At 37.7% G+C, this 22075-nt stretch overlaps 1 protein-coding gene across 4 annotated transcripts in view; it reads left to right on the top strand.

Moving 5' to 3' along the window:
* The window catches only part of ADGRB3 (adhesion G protein-coupled receptor B3), a 772638-nt gene that overhangs the window by 376095 nt on the left and 374468 nt on the right, over window positions 1-22075 (top strand). For all 4 annotated transcript variants that reach the window (XM_037842636.1, XM_037842635.1, XM_037842634.1 and 1 more), the window contains one exon: window positions 11897-12091. In XM_037842636.1, coding sequence (XP_037698564.1) covers window positions 11897-12091 — 195 coding nt within the window. The remainder of the gene's footprint in view (window positions 1-11896; window positions 12092-22075) is intronic.

Raw genomic sequence — 22075 nt, 5'->3', positions numbered from 1 at the left:
GCTGAGCTCAAAAGAAGGACAGGGAAACCTCAGGTACCAGAAATGAAGGGAGTGGGGGTAGGAGGTACAGAGCCAGAGCTGTGGGGGAAGGCTGATGATTCAGCAGCCTGTGGGAGTTTCAGGTCATTTGTAAGCTCTGTGTGCTACAGGCTAAGATTATAAAGTCCTCATGAGGATGTTGATAAGACCGCCTCCCACACAAGCAGTGATGTTATATGCAGAGCCACTGCAACAATCTGGCACCAATTTGCTGCCCTGCTCTCAAAGACTAGAAAAACCCTGTGCATCTCAGGTCGCAGATGTGTCTAAGATATTTGTGATCCATTCAAGGTGCCTAGGAAGAGGGAGGAAATAAGTTGCCTTTCAGAAACTGAAATTCCTAGCCTGAAGCATAAAAAATTTAGCATAAAATGGACCAGGATCATTGAACTATCTGAATTCTCTGCCTCCCTAAAAACATACTTAAAACTAATCTGTAGCAACTATTTCACAAACCAGGGACTTGGGACTCCCCCAAAATAAATAAATCCCACTGAATACTAATTTACAATAATTGCAAGTATCATGATGGAAAACAGCATGAACAAGATTCAGTAAATGACACAATCAGGATAATTAGTAATGCAAGTTGTAAAAATAATAGAAAATATGAGACTATAGAGTATTTGAAATAATTTGAGATAAAAGAATGCTGAGAGTACAATTAAAGAATGGAGGAATAAGATAGAATTTGTATAAGTGAAAAAATATTTTCATTAAAATTAATGAATAGAATAATTATCCAATTAGACTCAGTTGAAGAAAAAAATAATGACCTGAAAGTTAAGTTTGGAAAAAAGATTACTCATAAATTAAAATAGACAGACAAAGAAAGAAAAATGTAAAAATGAACTTTGAAAATGAGGAATAGAATGAGAAAATGTAGCATATGTTTAATAGAAATTCCAGAAAGAGACTATAAAGTGACTGAAAGAGAGATTCTGTTCTATGAGTTAGTGTATGAGAATTATCAAATGCTGAAGACAGATAAGATGCTCAGATGGAAAAAGTTACCCAAGTCCCAAGCAGAAAAAATACAGGCAGATGCACTTGAACATAATCTGCACAAAAATCTTGAAAGCTACCAAAAAGAAAAGACTAATAATCCACAAATAGAAATGACTATTTGATTCACAGCAGACTTGGCTTCAGCAATGAAAGAGGCAATGAAATCACATCTTCAAATTACTTATGGGAGAATAAAATATCCTTAGCTTAAAGGCTGACGAAAGGTGAGTGTATTTTTTTTTTTCAAAGAAGTGAATGGTTGAGAGGGTTACTATTCACAGAATCTTACTAAAATATCTACTAAAAAATTTGAAACAACAAAAAAAATACACCTTAAAAGCAGTATTAGAATGCAAGAAGCAATGATTAGTAAGCAACAGGGAATAAAGAAATTGTTTAAAAATATTACTAGTTAGGGAGGAGCTAATATGGCAACATAGAGAGGTGTGGAAGTTAGTTAGTTCCCTGAAACAACTAATAAACAACCAGGAACAACTAGTAAATAATCTGGAGTAACTGCTGGGGGGCAACCGTGATGGTCCACACATCATACACCAACCTGGATTGGGTGGAAAGGCTGAGATTACAGCATAAAATCTGTAAATAGAAACTGCAGAACCATGCTGGGATCCCTCTCCCCCAGTGCTGGTTGAGCTGCAAGACCTCGCAGTGGTAGAAAGCAGCACTCTCTGAGCAAGTGAATATAGCCCAGCTGAACTTCAACTGGGGTTTTAATTAACAAATGTAGACTCCTGAATGTAAGCTACAAACATAGACAAGCAGCAGAGTACCCAGAGGTTGCTCCCAGTGGAGAGTAGGTGGGGCTGATGGAGAAGGAAAAAAATTAATTTAAAAAAGAAAAAAAAAAATATGGAGACTTTTAGAGACTGACCTTAGAGAGCTGAAAAATACCTGTGCCCTGCAAGGGGGAGCTCAGAAGACCAAGTGCTTTATCTGACCAATGGGTGAAATTGGAGGGGCATGGACTGGCTTTGAAAGGGGGCTTTTTTTCCCCTTTTATCTCTCTCAACCTGAGTGGCTCAGTGGAGCTTCAGCCATTTTCAGTTAACGGTGCTCTGACCCAGACAGGGATGGAGTTGACAGAGCCAGAGAGACAAAGGAACTATTAAAATGCTGAAGATAGTTCCCTAAGGGGTGTATCTCCTCTAAGAGGAAGGAAGTGAGGCCCAGCTGAAGGGCCTGCCCTCCCCTCAGAACTCAGACACCAGAGCCTGGGGGAAAACAGCCAAAACAGAAACTAAAGGGGCCACACCTCTTTATACCAGTTGGGAGTGACATGCTGACAGGCACCACCTGTTGGGCAGGTAAGGAAAATACAGTGGCTAGAGACCTCACAGGAAAGTCTGTCAACCTCTAAGACACATCCTCAGGGAGAAACTGAATATAACCCCATTCTGAGATCTGAACCCATTCTGTTCTGGGAAAATCTGATTGGGGGTAACCAGATGCCTAGACAACAGAGGACTACAAGATATAGTGGGAAGGGCAGAGACATGGCCCAGTCAAAGGAACAAACTTACACCTCAATCAAGATACAGTTGAGATATTGTTTCACTTTAATGAAACAGTCAATTAAAAATTTCCAAAGAAATATGCTAAATCAAATAAAAAACCAAATCAATGAGTTCAGGGAAGATATGGCAAAAGAGATGAAGGACATAAAGGAAACATTGGGTGAACATAAGGTAGAAATCAAAAGTTTGAAAAAACTACTGGCAGAATCTATGGAAATGAAAGGCACAACACAAGAGATGAAAAACACAATGGAGATATACAACAGCAGAGTTCAAGAGGCAGAAGAAAACACTCAGGAACTGGAGAACAAGACACCTGAAATCCTACACACAAAAGAACAGATAGGAAAAAGAATGAAAAAATATGAGAAACATCTCAGGGAATTAAATGACAACATGAAGTGCATGAATGTATGTGTCATGGGTGTCCCAGAAGGAGAAGAGAAGGGAAAGGGGGCAGAAGCAATAATAGAGGAAATAATCAATGAAAATTTCCCATCTCTTATGAAAGACACAAAATTATGGATCCAAGAAGTGCAGTGTACCCCAAACAGAACAGATCTGAACCTATGCCAAGACACTTAATCAGATTATCAAACATCAAAGACAAAGAGAGAATCTTGAAAGCAGCAAGGGAAAAGTGATCCGTCACATACATAGGAAGCTTGATAAGACTATGTGCAGATTTCTCAGTAGAAACCATGGAGGCAAGAAGGAAGTGGTGTGATATATTTAATATACTGAAAGACAAAAACTGCCAACCAAGAATCCTATATCTGAGAAAAATTGTCCTTCAAATATGAGGAAGAGTAAAATGTTCTCTGAGAAACAGACAATAAGGGAGTTTGTGCTCTATAGGAAATACTAAAGGGATCACTATAGATAGGTAGGAAAAGACAGGAGTGAGAGGTTTAGAACACAATTTTGGGTGACAGGAGAACAACAATGTAAGTACATTGAACAAAGATGACTGTGAGTATCATTGAAAGAGGAAGGTTAGGAGCATGTGGGACACCAGAAGGAAAGAGGAAAGATAAAGACTGGGACTGTACAACTCATTGAAACCTAGAGTGCTCAACAATTGTGATAAAATGTACAAATATATTTTTACATGAGGGAGAACAAATCAATGTCAACCTTGCAAGGTGTTAAAAATGTGGTGGTACTTGGGAAAATATACAACCAATGCAAACTAGAGACTATAGTTAAGAGAAACATTGTATTATGCTTCCTTCAATGTAACAAAGGCAATGTACCAAAGCTAAATGCCTGTAAGAGGGGGATATAAGGGAGGGATATGGGACTCTTGGCATTGATGATGTTGCCTGGCTCTTTTATTGACCTTTAGTTTAATCCTATTTTTCCTTTTGTTGCTTTTTAGCTGTCATTTTTTCTTTCTCTCTTTCAGTTTCTTTTCCTTTCATCTCTCTACCTTCTTCGACTCTTCCTCCTCCTTTGTGGAAGAAATGATGTCTTTACATAGATATTGATGATGGTGGTGAATGCATAAATACCTGATTATACAGGGAACCATTGATTGTTTAGTAAGGACAGAATGTGTGGTGGGTGAACAAAGCCATCTTAAAAACAAAAACAAAAACAAAAAATGGGATGATGAAGCAACCTTGAGGGCACTATCTAGAATGAAATAAGTCAGACACAAAAGGACAAATATTGTATGGTCTCACTGATAGGAAATAGTTATAATATGTAAACTCATAGACATGAAATATAAGTTACCAGGATATAGACTGAGGCTAAAGAATGGGGAGCAGTTGCATATTATGAACAGAATGTTTAACTAGGTTGAACTCAAGTGTTTGGAAATGGACAGAGATGATGTTAGCACGTTACTATAAGAATAACTAACAGTGCTGAATGGTGTGTGAATGTGGTGGAAATGGGACGCTTAGAGTCATGTATGTCACTAGAAGGAAAGTTGGAGGTTAAAATATGGGGATTTAAAATAGTGAGTCTTGTGATGGATAATGTCCATGATTAACTGTACAAATATTAGAAATCTCTTTCATGAACTAGAACAAATGTTTGACACTATAACTAGAAGTTAATAATAGAGGGGTATATAGGGAAAAATATAGCTATTGCAAACTATTACTACAGTTACTAGTATTTTAACATTCTTTCATCAACAGTAACAAATGTACTACACTAATACCATGAGTCAATAATGGAGGGGGAGGGGTTAGGGATATGGGAACATGAGTTTTCTTATTTGTTTATTTTTTTTCTGGAATAATGGGTGCACAACTGTATGATGGTACCATGGGCAATTGATTGTGCATGTTGGATGATTGTATGGTATGTGAACAATCTCAATAAAATTGAATTTAAAATATTACTTGTTTAAAAAACAGTAATATTAATAGTAAGGGATAATTGGGGAATTTTATGCAAGGTGGATTAAAATACTAAATGGCAATAAAGATTGAAGAGTAAGGTGCAATTAACAGTAACTAAGTAACAGTAGTGGCAGAAAAGGATTGGAATGGGTTAGGTGATGTAACAAGATAAGATTTTAATTGTAGGTTTGGACCATATTTGGAGGGCCTTATAAATCAGACTATGGAGACTATATTGGATTTGATATAAAATAAGTGGGATTTTTATGGTTTTTTATATTTGTTTATGAGCAGGGAAGGGACATGTTCAGATGTGTAAAGTAGGATACTTTGGCATGTGGAAAGACTCAGTGAGGTAAATTTCGGAGACTATTTTAATGAGTAAGATGGATAAATTAAAGGCCTGGAACAGAATCCATGTCATGTCCATATGTAAAAAGGATGTATATGAGAAGCCTTACAAAGCTAATGTTTAGAGAAATTGGAAATGGAGTTGGAGAAAGGGGGGAAGGGCATTCAGTGAATGACTCTCAGGTTTCTGAATTTTCTACCCAGTGCTTTAACCTCTATCCTTATATTAACACACCACAACATCCATGCCCTTTTCATCATACAGATTAATCAAATGATCTTGGGAGAGACATACACAATTTCTCCAGTGGTTCTATGTAGTAAATGGTAGTCCACAATTTAAACCCAAGTTTTATGACTCCAGCTGTTCTTTAAACTTGACATACTATCAAGATTTCCAGATAAAATGCTTAGTAGGTAATGACAAGTTTAATTTGCAACTTAAAAAGTTGTGGGATAGAAATCACATTTCATACTTCTATTATCATTGATTTTGAAGAGAAACAGAGAGGAAAGAGCAGAGAAGAAAGTAGAAATATTGGAAGTAGGTATTTAAATAAGATATATCCTGTCAGAACATTTTTTGAGAGGGAAAGGTAGAAAAAGAAGAGTTTGGACTCAAAATCAGAAGAGGTGACTGTCTTAATGAAGGGGGGCAGCAAAGGAGAAGAGGTAGAATGCAAGTAAAGGACAGTCTGAAGTGGAGAAAGGTCAGGTGAACAAACCCAATTTAGACTCAACTTCTTTCTAACACAGAAAAGAGAAAAACAGCCCACCAGATAACACATGGATTTGTCATTTAAAATAAAGGCAGTGAAAGGGTAGATATGATGTAAGGAGAGAATGTTTCACAGTTTGCTTGTGTTGTGGATGGAGGAGCAAGAAACTGGAAATTGTCTCTCCACTGAATATGTTATAGATGGGCATCTGTCTTATCCACCCTTTATTCCCTTTGTGAATGCTGCTAACAGTATACACTGATGTGTGAACATAATACAATGTATTTATTCTGGATGCTTTCTACTGCTGATGCTAGGAAGGATGCTAATTAGTGCCAATTGTGAGAGCTGGTGGTGTGATCTGGACACCTGTCTGCTAAGAGGTAGATTGAGAGCAACTCATTCCACATAAGCTGGCTAAGCAGCTGTCAGATGGCAGTGATGTTAATTTACTACTGACGCTGGCTGGATTTGTTGCTGACCCAGAGGTGAAATGCTGGCTTTCCTATCTCTGATTAGTTTAGCCCTCCAGTGCCTTCTGTAACTATTTTTATTACAAACATGTCTACATGTTTTATTCCTCAAGATTTAAGTCAATGTTGTGATGCTTTTATTTGAGGGCAATGATATAATGGATCTGTACAAGTTAGATCTCTTGCAGGCATAGGTATGGTTTGCCAAAATAATAGATGAAGGTATGATTTGAGGCACTCAGATGTTGTTTACCTTGCCAAGTAAAATAAACTATTCTTCTAATGGATAACGATTAAAGTGTTCTGTGGTTTTGAGTATCACAGCTGCAATTTGCATCACTAGCACAAAACTGAAGGCTGAATTTTATGAAAGTGTTTGTATGAAACCCTATAACTGCTGTATTAGCCTAGTTCTCTAGAGAAATAGAACTGACAGATGTGGGTATGTAAATATTAGGAGATTTATTATAGGAATTGGCTCATGCAAGTGTGGGGACTGGCAAGGCCTCCTTTGCAGAGGCCACAAGTTAGAAATTTGATGATGGTGACAGTGAATTCCCCAGGAGAAGCTGTCTGTCTGGATAGAGATAGAAATTCTTGTTTCTGACTGATGAAATCATCAGTTCTCCCTTTAAGGCCTTAGACAGATTGGATGATAAGACTTCTCTCATTGCTGAAGGCACTGTCCTTTGTTGATTGTAGATGTAATCAACCATAGATGCAATCAACTGAGTAATGATTTGAATCCATAAAATACCCTCATAGTAGCAATCAGGCCAGTGCTTGCCTGACCAAGCAACTGGACAGCCATAACCTAGCCAAACTGATGTATGAAATTAGCCATCACAGCTTCATTTCTCTTCAAAACTTTCTTCACATTCCACTTAACTGAACCAGACATTTTCCAACCCAGAGGCTATACTGTCTCTTTAAGGCAGGTAGTTTATTTATCTCATGCTATTTGGTAACAGTGTTTGCTATGACCTATTTGATAAGTGAGTTAAAACAGCTTTCGAATGTGCCTAACTTAATCCTAGGGCCTAATGAAAATAGACAAAATCCCCAAGGGTTATATTCTAGTGGGAGAGGCAGAAAAACAAATAAGCCAAGAAATAGGTGCACAATGTTAGGTAAAGTTAAGCATGATGAAGTAGGCTAAGATGATTGAGAATGACAAGGGTACCATTTTAGATAGGAGATCAGGTAAGATCTCTCTGCAAGAGGTCTGAAGGATGTGAAGCTCTATCAGAAGACTACTCTAGGCAAAAGGAAATGCGAATGCAAAGACCACGAGGTAGGCATGTACTTACTGTTTTTGAGGAGGTACAAAAAGATCAGCATTACTAGAGCACAGTGAATGATGGGGGAAGGTGTTAGAAGTCTCCAAGCACTAGATCATGTAGGTCACACAGACCATGGTGAGGTGAGAAGCTTTCACATATGCAGTAGCCTGTGCTATATTTTTTAGGCTTGTGTGGGTTCATTTGAATTGAGACAGTTATTTTTAAAACTTTTTTTTTACCACATAGGCATATTTTTCAAATTTCCAAGGAGTGGTGTTAAACTCAGTCTCTGGGGGACTAAGTTACATAGCTAATAAGTTGCAAAGTTGAAGTTCAAACCTAGGCACTCCTGGTTCCAAAGTCCATTCCATTCTATGACACCACAGGGTATAGTTTTGACACAATTGAACTGAATTCACTCTAACAAACATTTACTGTGCTATGTATAAGACTGTGAATAAGGCAGGTAACCTACCCTCAAGGATTGGAGAGATAATTGGGGCAAAAAGACATATGGTAAAAGCAAATAAATATAATTCAGTGTGATAAGAGGCATGCATTTATAAGAGCACTGAAATGAAATTGATTAACTCTGCTTAGATATTTAGAAAAAAACAGGACAAAACCTAAGTGTTTTTATTTTTTTATTTTTTTTTCTGTAGAAAAATTTATTATCAAGTTTTTAAATACTCATAGATATTTTAAATAGTCACAGATTTTAACTTTCCCTTCTTTCCAATTGTCTTTTTTTTTTTTTTTTTTTTTTTTTGGGTTTTATAAAAAGGGGGTTTATTTGGCTATACAGTTACGGTCTTAAGGCCATAAAGTGTCCAAGGTAACACATCAGTAATCGGGTACCTTCACTGGAGGATGGCAGATAGCGTCCGGAAAACCTCTGTTAGCTGGGAAGGCACATGGCTGGTGTCTGCTCCAAAGTTCTGGTTTCAAAATGGCTTCTCCCAGGACGTTCCTCTCTAGCAAGCTTGCTTCTCTTCAAAATGTCACTCACAGCTGCACTCCGTTCAGTCTCTTTGAGGCAGTTTAGGCCTTTTCTATCAAGCTCCTCACAATTCTTCCAGAATCTTCCCCTTATCCATTTAAAAAGCCGTTCCAACAAAACCTAAGTGTTTTTAAACATGAGAAAATAGAAGACAGGGTTGGAATATCTAGTGCAAAATGCTAAGTCATGAAACACATAACCTGAACAGTAAAATGCAAATAGTTATCTGCAGTTTAGGTACAGGGCTAGAATTCATGGTACACACCATCATGTCAAACCAACTAGCCTCTGCTCTGATGGGTCAGTGTTCTTTCTGGTTGGCCAATGCTGTGGCTGTATCATGATTAAATATGTTAATATTACCCCACAGTAATGTTCATTGATGCCAAAGAGGTAGACAGGGGTGGATCAATGATGCCTTGTCAATAGTTTGGGCTTATTCAGTGGCTGATGGCTGCCACTGAGAGGACACAAAAGAAGAAATCCAAAGGAGAAAGCAAAAAGTAATAAGCTGTCTGAGTATGTTACTTTTTTAGCATAACACAGTGGAAATAGTGTCTCTGAAGAGTTTTCTTGTAACAGAGTATTTTTGACAGAGGCTACAGAAAAGTAAAATATTTGAAGTGCCAAAATAACACTTTTTTAAATACATTTATAAAGTACCTTACCTTCTTGGTTAGTTTAGATTCTTTAAGGATTGCCATTCTTTAACTGATTTATTGGAACATTTCTTTCTGGGAAATTGATATTTCCACTTATTAGACATTAACCTTTCTGTTTCAGTTTTACTCTATTGTGTTATTTCTTCATTACTTCATGATCTTTTGATAAGTTAATTTTATCACAAATTTAGTGATGAGAAGATAAATATCAGCATTTTGGGAGACAAGTAAAAGTACAATGGACTCTTGGTATCTCTTTACTTTCTCTTACCTTATCATTTTTCCACATTATGATAAGATACTTTTCATCCTTTAAACTATAAGGTAAGCAAATATGAGAATTGACAGCATATTTCTCTGGCCATCTAACTAATTTTAGCTTTGCATCTTTATGTTCTGTTCAAGTTGCTAAAGAACTAGCTGGGTGGTGTTGTAGTTGATGTTGTTTATTTATTCTTAACACAAAGCTAAAATAATTTACCTTTTAATCATGTCACAGCAGTCCTTATCTTTTCTCAAGCTAAAATTGTCCATGTGATCTTACAGCAGTTAACTCTATCCCTGAATTGTAAGGCCTATCTCTAAACTTTGAGATGCTGATCCCCTAGTGTATAACCTGATTGGTCTCTGGAACAATGCATATCTCTGAGACACCTGAAACTCAGAGCTAGAGCTCCGCAGATATGAATGTCAGTGTTAGTGCATACAGCCACTGTCAAAAAAAAAAAAAAAAAAAAAATGCTGAAAAAGAGCCCAGACTTCAATTAGTGATATGAATGAAGCAGGTCTGGTTAAGACCAGGGCAAGCCAGGCCAAAGGATAAAGGTTGAAACTGATTGTGTTTTAAAACTTCAACTTTCATATGAGACCAAGGGAATAGATATCTATTTGGTACAGGATCTAAATTTTCTAAACGGTACAACTCTACAGTTGATTTGTTCAAATACCACAATTGCATGGAACTTTGAATAGGAAATGAGATACGATAGGTTAGTATAGGCTGGAGTGAAATAGTGACACATCCTAGAGTAATTTGGGCAGATAATAAAAATATATTTACAGCCTCCCCCTCTCCAGCCCCGAGGATCTGGGGGAAGGTGCGGATGTGTTGGACATCCTCACCTGGACTGGTGTTGATGTTGTCGCAAACATTGGGACTGGCGGTTTGATGTTCTGAGCCCTCGAGCATGGGACTTGCCCTTATGAAGCTCATTACCACAAAAGAGAGTCTAAAGTTGTATGTAATGGTGCCTAAGAGTTTCCCCCTGAGTACCTCTTTGTTGCTCAGATGTGGCCCTCTCTCTCCCTAACTGAGCCATCTCGACAGGTGTACTTGCTGCCCTCCCCCCTACGTGGGACCCGACTCCCAGGGGTGTAAATCTCCCTGGCAACGCAGAGTATGACTCCCAGGGATGAATGTGGACCCGGCATCGTGGGACTGAGAGTATCGTCTTGACCAAAAGGGGGATGCAAAATGAGACGAAATAGTTTCAGTGGCTGAGAGATTCCAGATGGAGTTGAGAGGTCACTCTGGTGGACATTCTTATGCACTATATAGATAACACCTCTTAGGCTTTAATGTATTGGAATAGCTAGAAGTAAATACCCGAAACTACCAAACTCCAACCCAGCAGTCTGGACTCCTGAAGACAATTATATAATAATGTGGATTACAAGGGGTGACAGTGTGATTGTGAAGACCTTGTGGATCACACCCCCTTTATCTAGTGTATGGATGAGTGGAGGAATGGGGATAAAAACTAAAAGACAAATGGGGTGGGATGGGGGGATGATTTGGGTGTTCTTTTTTCACTTTTATTTTTTATTCTTGTTCTGGTTCTTTCTGATGTAAGGAAAATGTTCAGAGATAGATTGTGGTGATGAACGCATAACTATGTTATCATACTGTGGACAGTGGATTGTATATCAGGGATGATTGTATGGTGTGTGAATATATTTCAATAAAACTGAATTTAATTAAAAAAATTGTCCATGTGACACACACAATACTATATAAAGATGTGTTTATTTTAAAAGTTAAGTCAAAAGTTATTAAGCCCAGCCTATTAGCAAAAAATGGATATTTTCTCATTTCTGGTCACACCTCACTGAACAGTCTCCCATGTTTACCACGTGCAAAAAAAAGAAATATTTATTTTAATTTTAGTTCATTATAAACCTATATTAATACACATTTTGCCCCATGTGCTGAATTGTGGATGCTGAGAACTAGAAATAACAAGTCCATCAGACCTTCCAAAGTGTATACACTCATTAGCTTTTACATCTGGAGTGTTTATCCATCTGAGTGTGGGTTACACAATTAACAGTTTTGAAGCCCTCCCAAGTATTACAATGCTATTTTAAAGTTCACTGAGCAATTTTAAATATATTTGTTTGATCAAGATATGTAGAGAAATAGTAATGAAGATTCTGATGTTTATTCTGTTCTTTTGACCATCACAGATTAAAGAACACCTTGCGAAGGGGCAGCGAATGCTGGCAGGTGATGGGATGTCCCAGGTGACCAAGACACTGTTGGATTTAACTCAGAGGAAAAATTTCTACGCCGGCGATCTTTTGATGTCTGTGGAAATCCTCAGAAATGTGACAGACACGTTTAAAAGGGCAAGTTACATCCCAGCATCTGATGGTGTCCAGGTAAGAGAGACAATCACATGAAGAAGAAATCAATTTTTGGCCCCAAGAACCAGTGCAGCCATCTCGGAGGCAGCCTGGACCAGAGGGAGGGAATGCTCACTTCTGCAGGGGAGACATCAAACTGTGTTTGGTGTGAGCTCTAGAAATGACCTCAGTTCCCTTAGTCATCCTGCACCTCAGTGTCCTCAACCATAAAACACAAATAGTACACCTCAAGATGTATTATGGATGAGAATGTGTGTGAAGTGCTCCAGCCCTCAGATAAAAGGCACTATAACAAATTCAAGGTGGTATTGCAGATGTTTTATTTGCACATTTAATATCAGCATCTTGCCATAGGAGGCTATTAAAAGTACATTAAGCCTAATGAAAGCACATTAAGTATAACATGCAAAGAAGACATAGTGTGAGGTTTGTTTGGGGGTGGGGGGGGGTTGCTATTAGAAGGGGCAAAGCCATATTTAATTTTGTGGAACCATTTCCTGAAAATATCAGGCAAATGGAGAATTGTTCTGGATGGGAACATAGAAAATCCAGTAACTCCTCTCAGCATGTTTTTCTTGTCAAGGAAGACTTTTAGAGCAACATCATTTATTTTCATAATAAAATTTTAAGTACTCACCCAATTTCAGGATTGCCTTTGCCATTAAAACAAAGCTTGTTGAATGGCAAAGTATATTTAATGCAACTCCAGTTTGCATTTCAGATTAACTCTTTTTGTGCTGTAGGCTAAAATTCACTCCTGCCAAGAATGCTGAGTTGATTTCTGCATTTTTAGCATAATGTTCTTCCTGTATCTCTGAATAAAGTTCATTAAAATAAAGTTTTGGCAAAAATCCCAGACCAGGTATTGTTTTCTTTCAGTTTACTCTCATTGGGGAGTTTTATTTGCATTTTCTTTGGAGAATGGAGGGATTTTGTTGTAGTCGTTAGATTTTGGTTTGTGGCTTTGTTTTGTTTAATCAGCTATTGGGCGGAAGTGGAAAAGAAGGCTTTTTGGTAGCATGGAATCATTCATAAATAATAGTGATGCCCTGATTTGCATGCAGAGATACATATATTACTATAATTATATAGTAATGGCTTTGAGGATTCTTGGTCCTGAATTTTATATTATACTACTAGTGTCCAGACTATATATTTTTGATTGTTTAACTTTGGGCAAAAAGATTATCCTCATTTGAGCATTTCAGAGATACTTTTTTATCCCTTACAAAGAATGAAAAAGTTTTCAAATTTTAAAAAGTTTATAGCAAGCAAAGCAAATTTTTCCTATCCATTGGCATTTCTATTGAAAATAGCAGTTGAAGTCCTTGCCACAGAATACAAGTTGCATTTTCAAAATAACCTCAGGCACTGTTTATAGTTCAAATATTGAGCAGAATGCGGCAATAGATAACATCCAGGGTCTCTGACTCTCAAAAGCATAGTGCTTTAAGATTTTTAGGTGCTGAAGTTCAAGAAACTAAGATGACCAATTTCTAGTGGGAACAGATTTTAATTGAGCTACTTAGTAGAGTGCATTTACTCAATGAACAGTTAGTTTAACTGAGTGCTTAATCATGGACATTAACTGGTCTGACTTAAACAGAACAATCTGGATGATTATTTTATTGTAATTTTGGCCTAGTCAGGTATAGGTTCACTCCATTTCAATCCTAGTGTCTCACCAGTCCCAGTCCTCTCCATGTATGTAGAGTTCCAAGCACAATGGTGAACTTGCCATTCACTCACAAGGAGAAATATGTTCTTATTTTGTTTTCTTTCCTTGTGTCTTTTCAGGCACCTGGGATGCCCTCCTCTCCTGGAATTCCTTCTTCTTTCATCTCTGCCTGCTAAAATCCTAGACCCTCTCTCTAGCATGTCTTTGAATCCCAGACCATCAAGCTCCGAACTCCATCTGAAAACGATCTCTCTTTCCTCTGAAATCCAAGAGAACTTTGTGCCTCTCTTTTTCTACTTCCCACAAATAATTTAATACAGATAATTTGCAGGCATTCATTGTCTTCTTTACATAATTATATACTCCAGTTTATAATCTTGCCCTATACCTTAAGTAAACTTCAATCCTCCATTTCTAAAGGCTTTGGATGTTTCTAATTGATTAGCCCCTCAGGTTTAATATGTAATAAAATCGTTCTGAGTTTCAAGTTTCCATACATTTTCTACTTCTCTTTGTAAAATTACCAGTCCCCAGGCTAGAACCTTAATGTTATTTCAATTTTCCCCTCTCTTTATTTCCTGTTGGGTCTGTTTACACAGTGTCTCTTCCATCTATTCTTACCTCTTCATTCCCATTGCCCTTATCCTAATTCAGTCTCTGCTGATCACAGCCTACATGATTAACATGGACTCTTTCCTTTGATTCTCCCTCACTATTGACGTACACTCCCATCTACTTTATACACTGAAATCCTAGTAGTTGTCCCAGGACTGGCCTCCTGAATGATAATCCGGAGTCTTTAGAATGGCTTCTAGTGCACTCTAAATTTTGTATGTTACCTTCCTTTTCCAGCCGCATGAGTGGATTTTTCTTCCTCTTTGCAGACCCTGCAGTTGAGCCAAGCAAACCACTTCCTGCTTCCTCAATGCCCCGTATGTTCTTGGCTCTGGATCTTTGCTGCCTCTGTTCTTTCAGCCTACATTGTTCTGTCCCAGTCTTCTAAAGTAATCTCTTGGTCTTCTGGGTTTCTGAACTCCAAAAGTACTTTTACTGCTGCATTTTTAAAAAACATCTTACATTATTAGCACTTCTTAGTAAGTCTGGAAATGAAGAAATTTTACTGATCCATCTTTGTACCTGGCCCAGTGCCTCCCCCCAAACAAGATTTAGCGTCTTTGCTATGGGGGATTTTCAACAAATGTTGTTGACTAGATTAATTAACAACAAAATTAATAATCATATAGATACCACTGAGCTTTCTTCATTCTTTTTTTTACATTGGGAAATGATGAACAAAGACAACAGAAAGATTAAATAAAAATATTTACAGAGCACATTCTTTTAAAAGTAATGTGAAAGGCATTTTATTTATAATAACGCTAGATTCAATAAAAGGTTGATTTGTTCATTAATGAAGAAGAGATAGAATAGCCGCAACTTCCATTGTGTGTGTGTGTGTACATACATACAGATAGATAGATGACTGATAGATAAGTAGAGATATGTATGCTTATCTATTAGAAATAAGTTTACTTTAAACTGTAAAGACTTGGGAAATTTTTGAAGGCCTTTAGATGGTTATGGTTTTAGTGATATTATAAATTAAGAGCATAAGAGCTGGCATGATTCATTCCAACATATGAGGTCCTTTTCTTTACTGAAATGACATTTGTGTAATTATCATTTTTATTTCCAGAAGGTAAGTTTTTGTTTTGTTTTGCTTTGCTTTTGTTTTCATTTTTTCTTTGGAGAAAATCCATCCACAGAAAATTTCTTTTAACAGGGCTTCTAAATCTCACCAAGTCATTCTTCATATACACTACTTTTTATTCATTTTTTAAATGAACAAACCTGTAGAACTTTATATTTACCCTTGTAATTTAACATGTTATAAACTATTATTGCCTTCCCCCAAATCAACTCACAACTCATAGCAAATCTGTTTTTTTTTTAAATGGCAGTAAGTCTTTTTTTTTTTTTTTTTTTTTAACTTTCTTTTTATTTAATTTTAAACACGTATGGAGGACTGACAACTTCATAAATCGGAATACTACTTTCAGCTTAAGGAATCAATAAAATTATGAAGTAAAAGTTCCCCCAGACTATTCACATTAATGAAGGACAGCATTATAATTACATGAGTCACCTGGATTTTAAGTTCTTGAAATTGATGTCCTCTTTTATTACTTGGGAACAATAATTTACCATCATTGTCAACTGAGAAATAGGAAGCAAAAAATATAACCCACCCCTTTTTTAAAAAATCAAGTAGCATATAGCATTTCCTTATCTAATGAAAGTAACTAGGAATTTAAAACTTCATAGTGTGAATTCTTATTAGTAAAAAATGCGATTGCCATGAATTTCATTGGAAAATACATGGCTGAGCCCCTAAGTACCACTTTTTAAAGTTAATACTAAAAAATAAAATGGGCACAATTACTTCAGTAAGTAACATGGGTTAACTGCAAAGTGTAGCAGTTTATTACTCTACTTGCAGACATTTAACTCTTTGGCAGCTGTTGCATGTTAAGAATATGCCCACCCTCAAAGCATTCGTATGATACCTGTGGTTTATTTTTAATGCCAAAAACTCAAAATGGAAAAGTAAAGACAAAAGAAACAGAGGAAACAAAGGAAATAAATTACGAGATTATCACTAATAGAAACTAGCCACCACCATATGTCTAGTAGGAGATTTAATGCAACATGTGCCAACTGTACCCCCATAGTGGTAGTTGCATGGGTACTCTGGTTTTGCCACGTTTGGCTGCTGGGTCATAAAATGTGGCTCATAAAGTTGTATTCTTCTAACCTGAAAGAACCCATCTCTAGGTATGACTGTGAAACTGTGTTTCATCACATCTTAGACACTATCAATTACAATACACATCAACATTTTATAATTCTCTGAGAAAGGAAAAACTGCTGCATGTAACTATAAAACAATGCTAAGATGCCATTGATCTTAAGTCCCATCCTGATTTCTGAAGAAAATCAGAAAAGCATATTTGTGTTCATAAAATGAGGAGGCAAATTAGTAATAATTTTGTTGTTGTTGTTATTGAAACTGGTAGAATAGATATTGCAGAAGTCTTTTCCCTTCTGGCATATTCCTTTCCAAACCTCAGGGCTTTGTCATATCTCCAAGACTGTGGTCGTATTACTTCTGTATAGGGAATATTCTTTCCTTTTCGAATCTGCCAAGTTGTTCCTTCAAGATCCAGTTCAAAAATCATTTCTTTGCAAAAGTCTTCTCACCAAATCCCAGACAAAATTAGATTCTTTTCTACTTCAATGACCTTGTGAAACCTTGTAAATATCTCTACTATAGCACTTTTCACACCTAACATTGCAATTATATGTTTCTAGTTCTGCCTAAATTAGAAACTCCTTAAAAGATGATTATGCATATGTCTCTAGGGCTTGGCCTGGCACTTGAAGCATAGTAGAAACTTAAATATTTGTTGAAGCTATTAATGAATGAATGCAGGTAGTACAGTGATGATGGGGAGTTCACATTGCTTCACAAAAAAGAAAATGACGAAGATGAAGAAGAGGATGAGGAGGAGGGGAAAACTACTCTGAGCATACACTTGAGAGAGAGAGAAAAGAGCACTTGCCCAGTTGCCTTTTGTAAATACCGGAAAAAACTGTAGAGTTCTTGTTCTACAAACAGAGAATTGAGTTTGTACTGCCTGTACAAGGAGCCATACCACTTGAATATGTTGAATCAGATCTGTGTAAGTTCAAATTCCAGCTTGTCTGGTAACTCTCTTGGTTACTTTGAACACATCACTTAATCTTTTTCTACCTTATTTCTTCATCTCTAAAGAAAAATAAAGAAGAGATAATAATTCAGGGTTCTGAAATAACTTAGAAATAATATATATCAAATACATAGTAATACATACGTAGTAATATTTGTTACTTACTGGACACATAGTAAGTATTCATTGATGTCATTATTGGTGACATTATTACTCAACCCACAAGTGACAGACTGGCCTTGCTCTCAAGTTGCTTACAATACCATTGAGGAAAAAAATGGCATACATGAGGCTAGATTGTGATAATAAAGTAGAGAGATTATAAATACAGTATGTCCCACTTCTAGGAATTCTAGAAATATAGAGGGTTGAACTGCAGCAGTAAGAAAATGCTTCATGGGAGAGTTAGGACTTGAGATAGAATTTGAGGAAGGAAGTTAGTCTTAGAAACACTCAAACAAGGAAACAGCACAGTCAAAGCCATGTTGGAAAGTAAGTACAGATCATGAAGGCAGCAAGGTCAAGGCCGAAGAGAAGAGCTTGGGCTAGATTCTCTATAGACAAGGTTACTAAATGCAAGTGGTATTTTTGGAAAGATGATCTGACAGGGCTAGAGACATTGAAAGATAAGTAAAGGGAGATGGGGAGGGAAACCCATGGAGAGGCTATGGCATTGATCCAGGGGTGAGAAAACACAAAGGCATGTTTTACTAACAGTGGGCCATAAAAGAAGGAGAGACCTCTCAATGGAATGAAAGTTTATACTTGGGAGTGAAGAAAGAAAATGTGGAAAGAATACCTGCATGGAGGTATCCATGTGGACTTTTTGTGTGCTGTGCCCCTGAAACTTTTCCTCACCACTCAGCTGAATGCAAAGACCGGTCTCTACTCAGGTATCCTGTTCCCTGTCAAAACCTGGGTTGGTCTAACTCACTGTTTCCAAATATTTTTGACTGTGACTCACTGTAAGAAACACAGTTTATATCAATTTATAATGGAAAACTGGAATTTCACAAAGTATCATTATATATAAAGCAGTCTGATATTTTTTATTCTTTTCTATTTCATTAAGAAAAGGTCCTGAAACAGTTCACCACTCAACATTTGAAAAATACTTGTTTAGCTGACACATTCCCTCAGTTTGGGAAATTTATAACCAATAGTTGAGATTTAGCAGGCAGTTCAAGCCTCAGCTTACAATTTCTTTCTTAATTGTAGGCTATATTTGAGGTAAATGTTTCAAAGTAAAGGGATCAGAGAATTAAATGGAAATCAAAGGTAGTGATCTCGGCTAAGTCAAGCCTCTTCTGTCCAAAAACACTGGATGAGTATGTATGTTGCACTGTGGAACTTACTATCTACAATATTGGTCACCTGATGAGGACCCTTGAGTATTATTTTTCCTGTGATTTCAGTGCCAGACACTTTTACATTTGCATACAAAAATGTTGGTCGAGGAATGTGGGAGCAGGTGTCAGTACAATAATACAAGACTGCCATACAATGATAAGCCTTATCTCTAGAGGTGGTCTAATTTTATTGACATTTAAGTTCTGGTAAGAGCTCTTTGGTTTGAAATTGTAGTATAACTCTAGCATTCAAGATACAACCTGATGCCTTGAGATCCTCTACTTAAAGAATATCCTCTGCAGAAGGATTAGTAATTTTCTCAAACCCAAGTAGGGGAGATAAGGAGGGCATGATTAGGAGTTTTTGTTCTGTGGGCAGATCCTGACCTTTCAGATTGTGACTCTGCCACTTGCTAGCTGTGCAAACCTAGATAAGTGACTCCAGCTCTTTGTGCCTCAGTTTTCTCTTTCATAATAAGGGGATAATAGTACCTACTTCATAGGTTTCATGAGAGGATTAAATTGTCCATATAAAACACTTTATACAGTATCTGGCACATAGTATATCTGGCTCAATAAATGTAGTGACCCTCATTATCTGGGAAGGTGAGATTCTAATGGAGCAAAACCTAAAGCATCTCTAGACCACAAGCAACTGCTGCCAGTGCCAGTGTGTATTTTGTCATCTCTCCTGCCAAGAAAGGAGGGTCAAATATTTCACAGGAAATGTGTCAGGGAAAGTGGGAGACAGACAAGAAGCATTAGTCCTTATCGTTGACACTATGGGGCCATTTTAAAGTTAGACAGCAAGTGGTTGAGAAAAATTGCTTAAATCAATATTGGAATTTTCTGGCTCAATGAGAACCATGGCACGAAGGAGGTGGGGAAAAAATGTATTGTAATCTGTGACTGTATGTACCTCAGAAAAAGGCATGTTCTTAAATTTAATCCATTTCTCTGCATGTGGATCCATTGTAAGTAGGACCTTTTGATGAGGCTATGTCAGTTAAGGCGTGACCCACCTCATTCAGGATGAGTCATATTCCTATTATGGAGCCCTCTACAACAGAATGAAATTTAGACAGAGAGAGAAAGCCATGGAAGCAAGAAGTGGAAAGCAATGAAACCTGCAAGAGAAGGGAGAGACCAGCAGACTCTGCTGTGTGCCTTGCCATGTGGCAGAGGAGCCAAGGTTTGCTGGCAGCAGGTCTTTGGGAAGAAAGCATCGCCTTGATGATGCCTTAATTTGGACATTTTCTTGCTCTAAGACTGTAAGCTAATAAATTCCCATTGTTTAAGCCAACCCATTTCATGATATCTGCTTTAAGCAGCCTGGGAAACTAAAACAGATTTTGGTACCAAGAGAGTGGGGTGCTGCTGTTGCAGATACCAAAAATGCAGAAAGGGCTTGGAATTGGGTAATGAGGAGAGGCTCATAGAAGAATTGTGAGGCACTTTGTAGAAAAGACCTAGATTGCTTTGAAGAGACTTTTGGTAGAAATATGGGTGCTAAAGGTACTTTTGATGAGACCATAGACAGAAATGATGAATGTGTCATTGCAAACTGGAAAATAAGGCAATCCTTATTTTTAAGTGGCAGAGAAGTTGGCAAAATTGAGTTCTGATGTATGATGGAAAGCAGAATTTGAAAGCAATGGACTTAGATTTTTAGCTGAGGAGATTTCAAGCTAAGTGCAGAGAGTACAACCTGGTTTCTCCTTGCACTATACTTGTACTATACTTGTACTATAATGTGAGAGGAAAGGGTTGAGCTGACAACTGAACTCCTGGGCACAAAGAAACCAGAAATCAGTAGTTTGGAAAATTCTGAGTTTCTAGAAAGCAAGTCCCCAGAGAACAGTGCTCCATGTGAGGGTTTTACTGAACATGGATCCAGTCAGCCATTTCAGTGCAAGTCAGGATTGGAGATGCAGTTATCCAGGAAGGACCAGTGGAAAGTTCTACTGTCTGATGGATTGGACTCCTGTGTATTATTGCAAAACTGGTAGATTTTTTTTGTGAGATCTATATGAATGGAACCATTGCCAGACTGGACTAAAAGGGACAGATTGAAGGAAAAATCACTTCAAGGGCAGGGCCATCAAAACTAATGTCTGGACAAAGACATCTTCTTGGACCAAGAAAACAGGCCCACCTGTGTATGTTAAAGATCGAGTCTGCCCTGGCACTTGGAGAAGGCAGGCCTTTAACCCTGTTGTTCAGGAAGAGTGCTACCACCCCACTTTTCTCAGATGTCCTGGGGATTGTGGAGGGTCTGGCTGCCATCCTGATGCTTGATGAGGGTGGACCCTATGCTCCAGGAGTTGCAGAGAGTCTGGCCATTACCCCAGTTCTTGACGAGTATGGAACCTTCACCCCAGTGTTTGGGGAGAGCATGGTTGCTGGACAAGTGCTTGGAAGGGGTGTGGCTGCCACTTCATCAGCTCCTGAGGACAAAACATCATTCCATAGATAGCTCTCAGATCTTATAATCTAAAGGAGTATACCCTGCAGGGTTTTGGAATTTTGGGGGACCCATGACTCCTGTTTTCCTTTCAGTTTCTCCCTATGGGAATTGGAATGTTGAGCCTGCCTCTGTTTGTCTTTCTATATTGGAAGCAGATAACTTGTTCTCTAGGTTTTACAGGTCCACAGATGGAGGAGGATTGTGGCCCAGGACAGATCACACCTGTAACTGATTTTGATGAGACTTTGTACTAAGCATTGTTTCTGAAATGATTTAAGGCTTTTGGGATATTGTGATGGAATGAATGTATTTTGCATGTAGAAAAAACATATCTTTTTTGGATCCATAGGGTGGACTGTGGTAGTTTGAAGTTATATATACCCCAGAAAAAGGCATGTTCTTAAATTTAATCCATTCCTGTTCACGTGGACCCATTGTAAGCAGGACCTTTTGATGAGGCTCTCAGTTAAGATGTGAACCACCTCCTTCAGGATGAGTCTTATTCCTATTACTGGAGCCCTTTATAAGAGAATGAAATTCAGACAAAGAGAGAAATAGATCCACGGAAGCAAGTAGCTGAAAGGAACATAACCCAGAAGAGAAGGGAGAGATCAGCAGATGCCACATCTGCCTTGCCATGTGGCATAGGAGCCAAGGATCGTTATCAACCGATTTTTGGGAAGAAATCATCACCTTGATGATGCTTTGATTTTGACATTTTCTTGCCCTCAAACT

This window comes from Choloepus didactylus, chromosome 7 (genome assembly GCF_015220235.1).
Source record: "Choloepus didactylus isolate mChoDid1 chromosome 7, mChoDid1.pri, whole genome shotgun sequence".
Lineage (NCBI taxonomy): Eukaryota > Metazoa > Chordata > Mammalia > Pilosa > Megalonychidae > Choloepus > Choloepus didactylus.
This window is presented reverse-complemented; position numbering and strand designations above follow the sequence as displayed.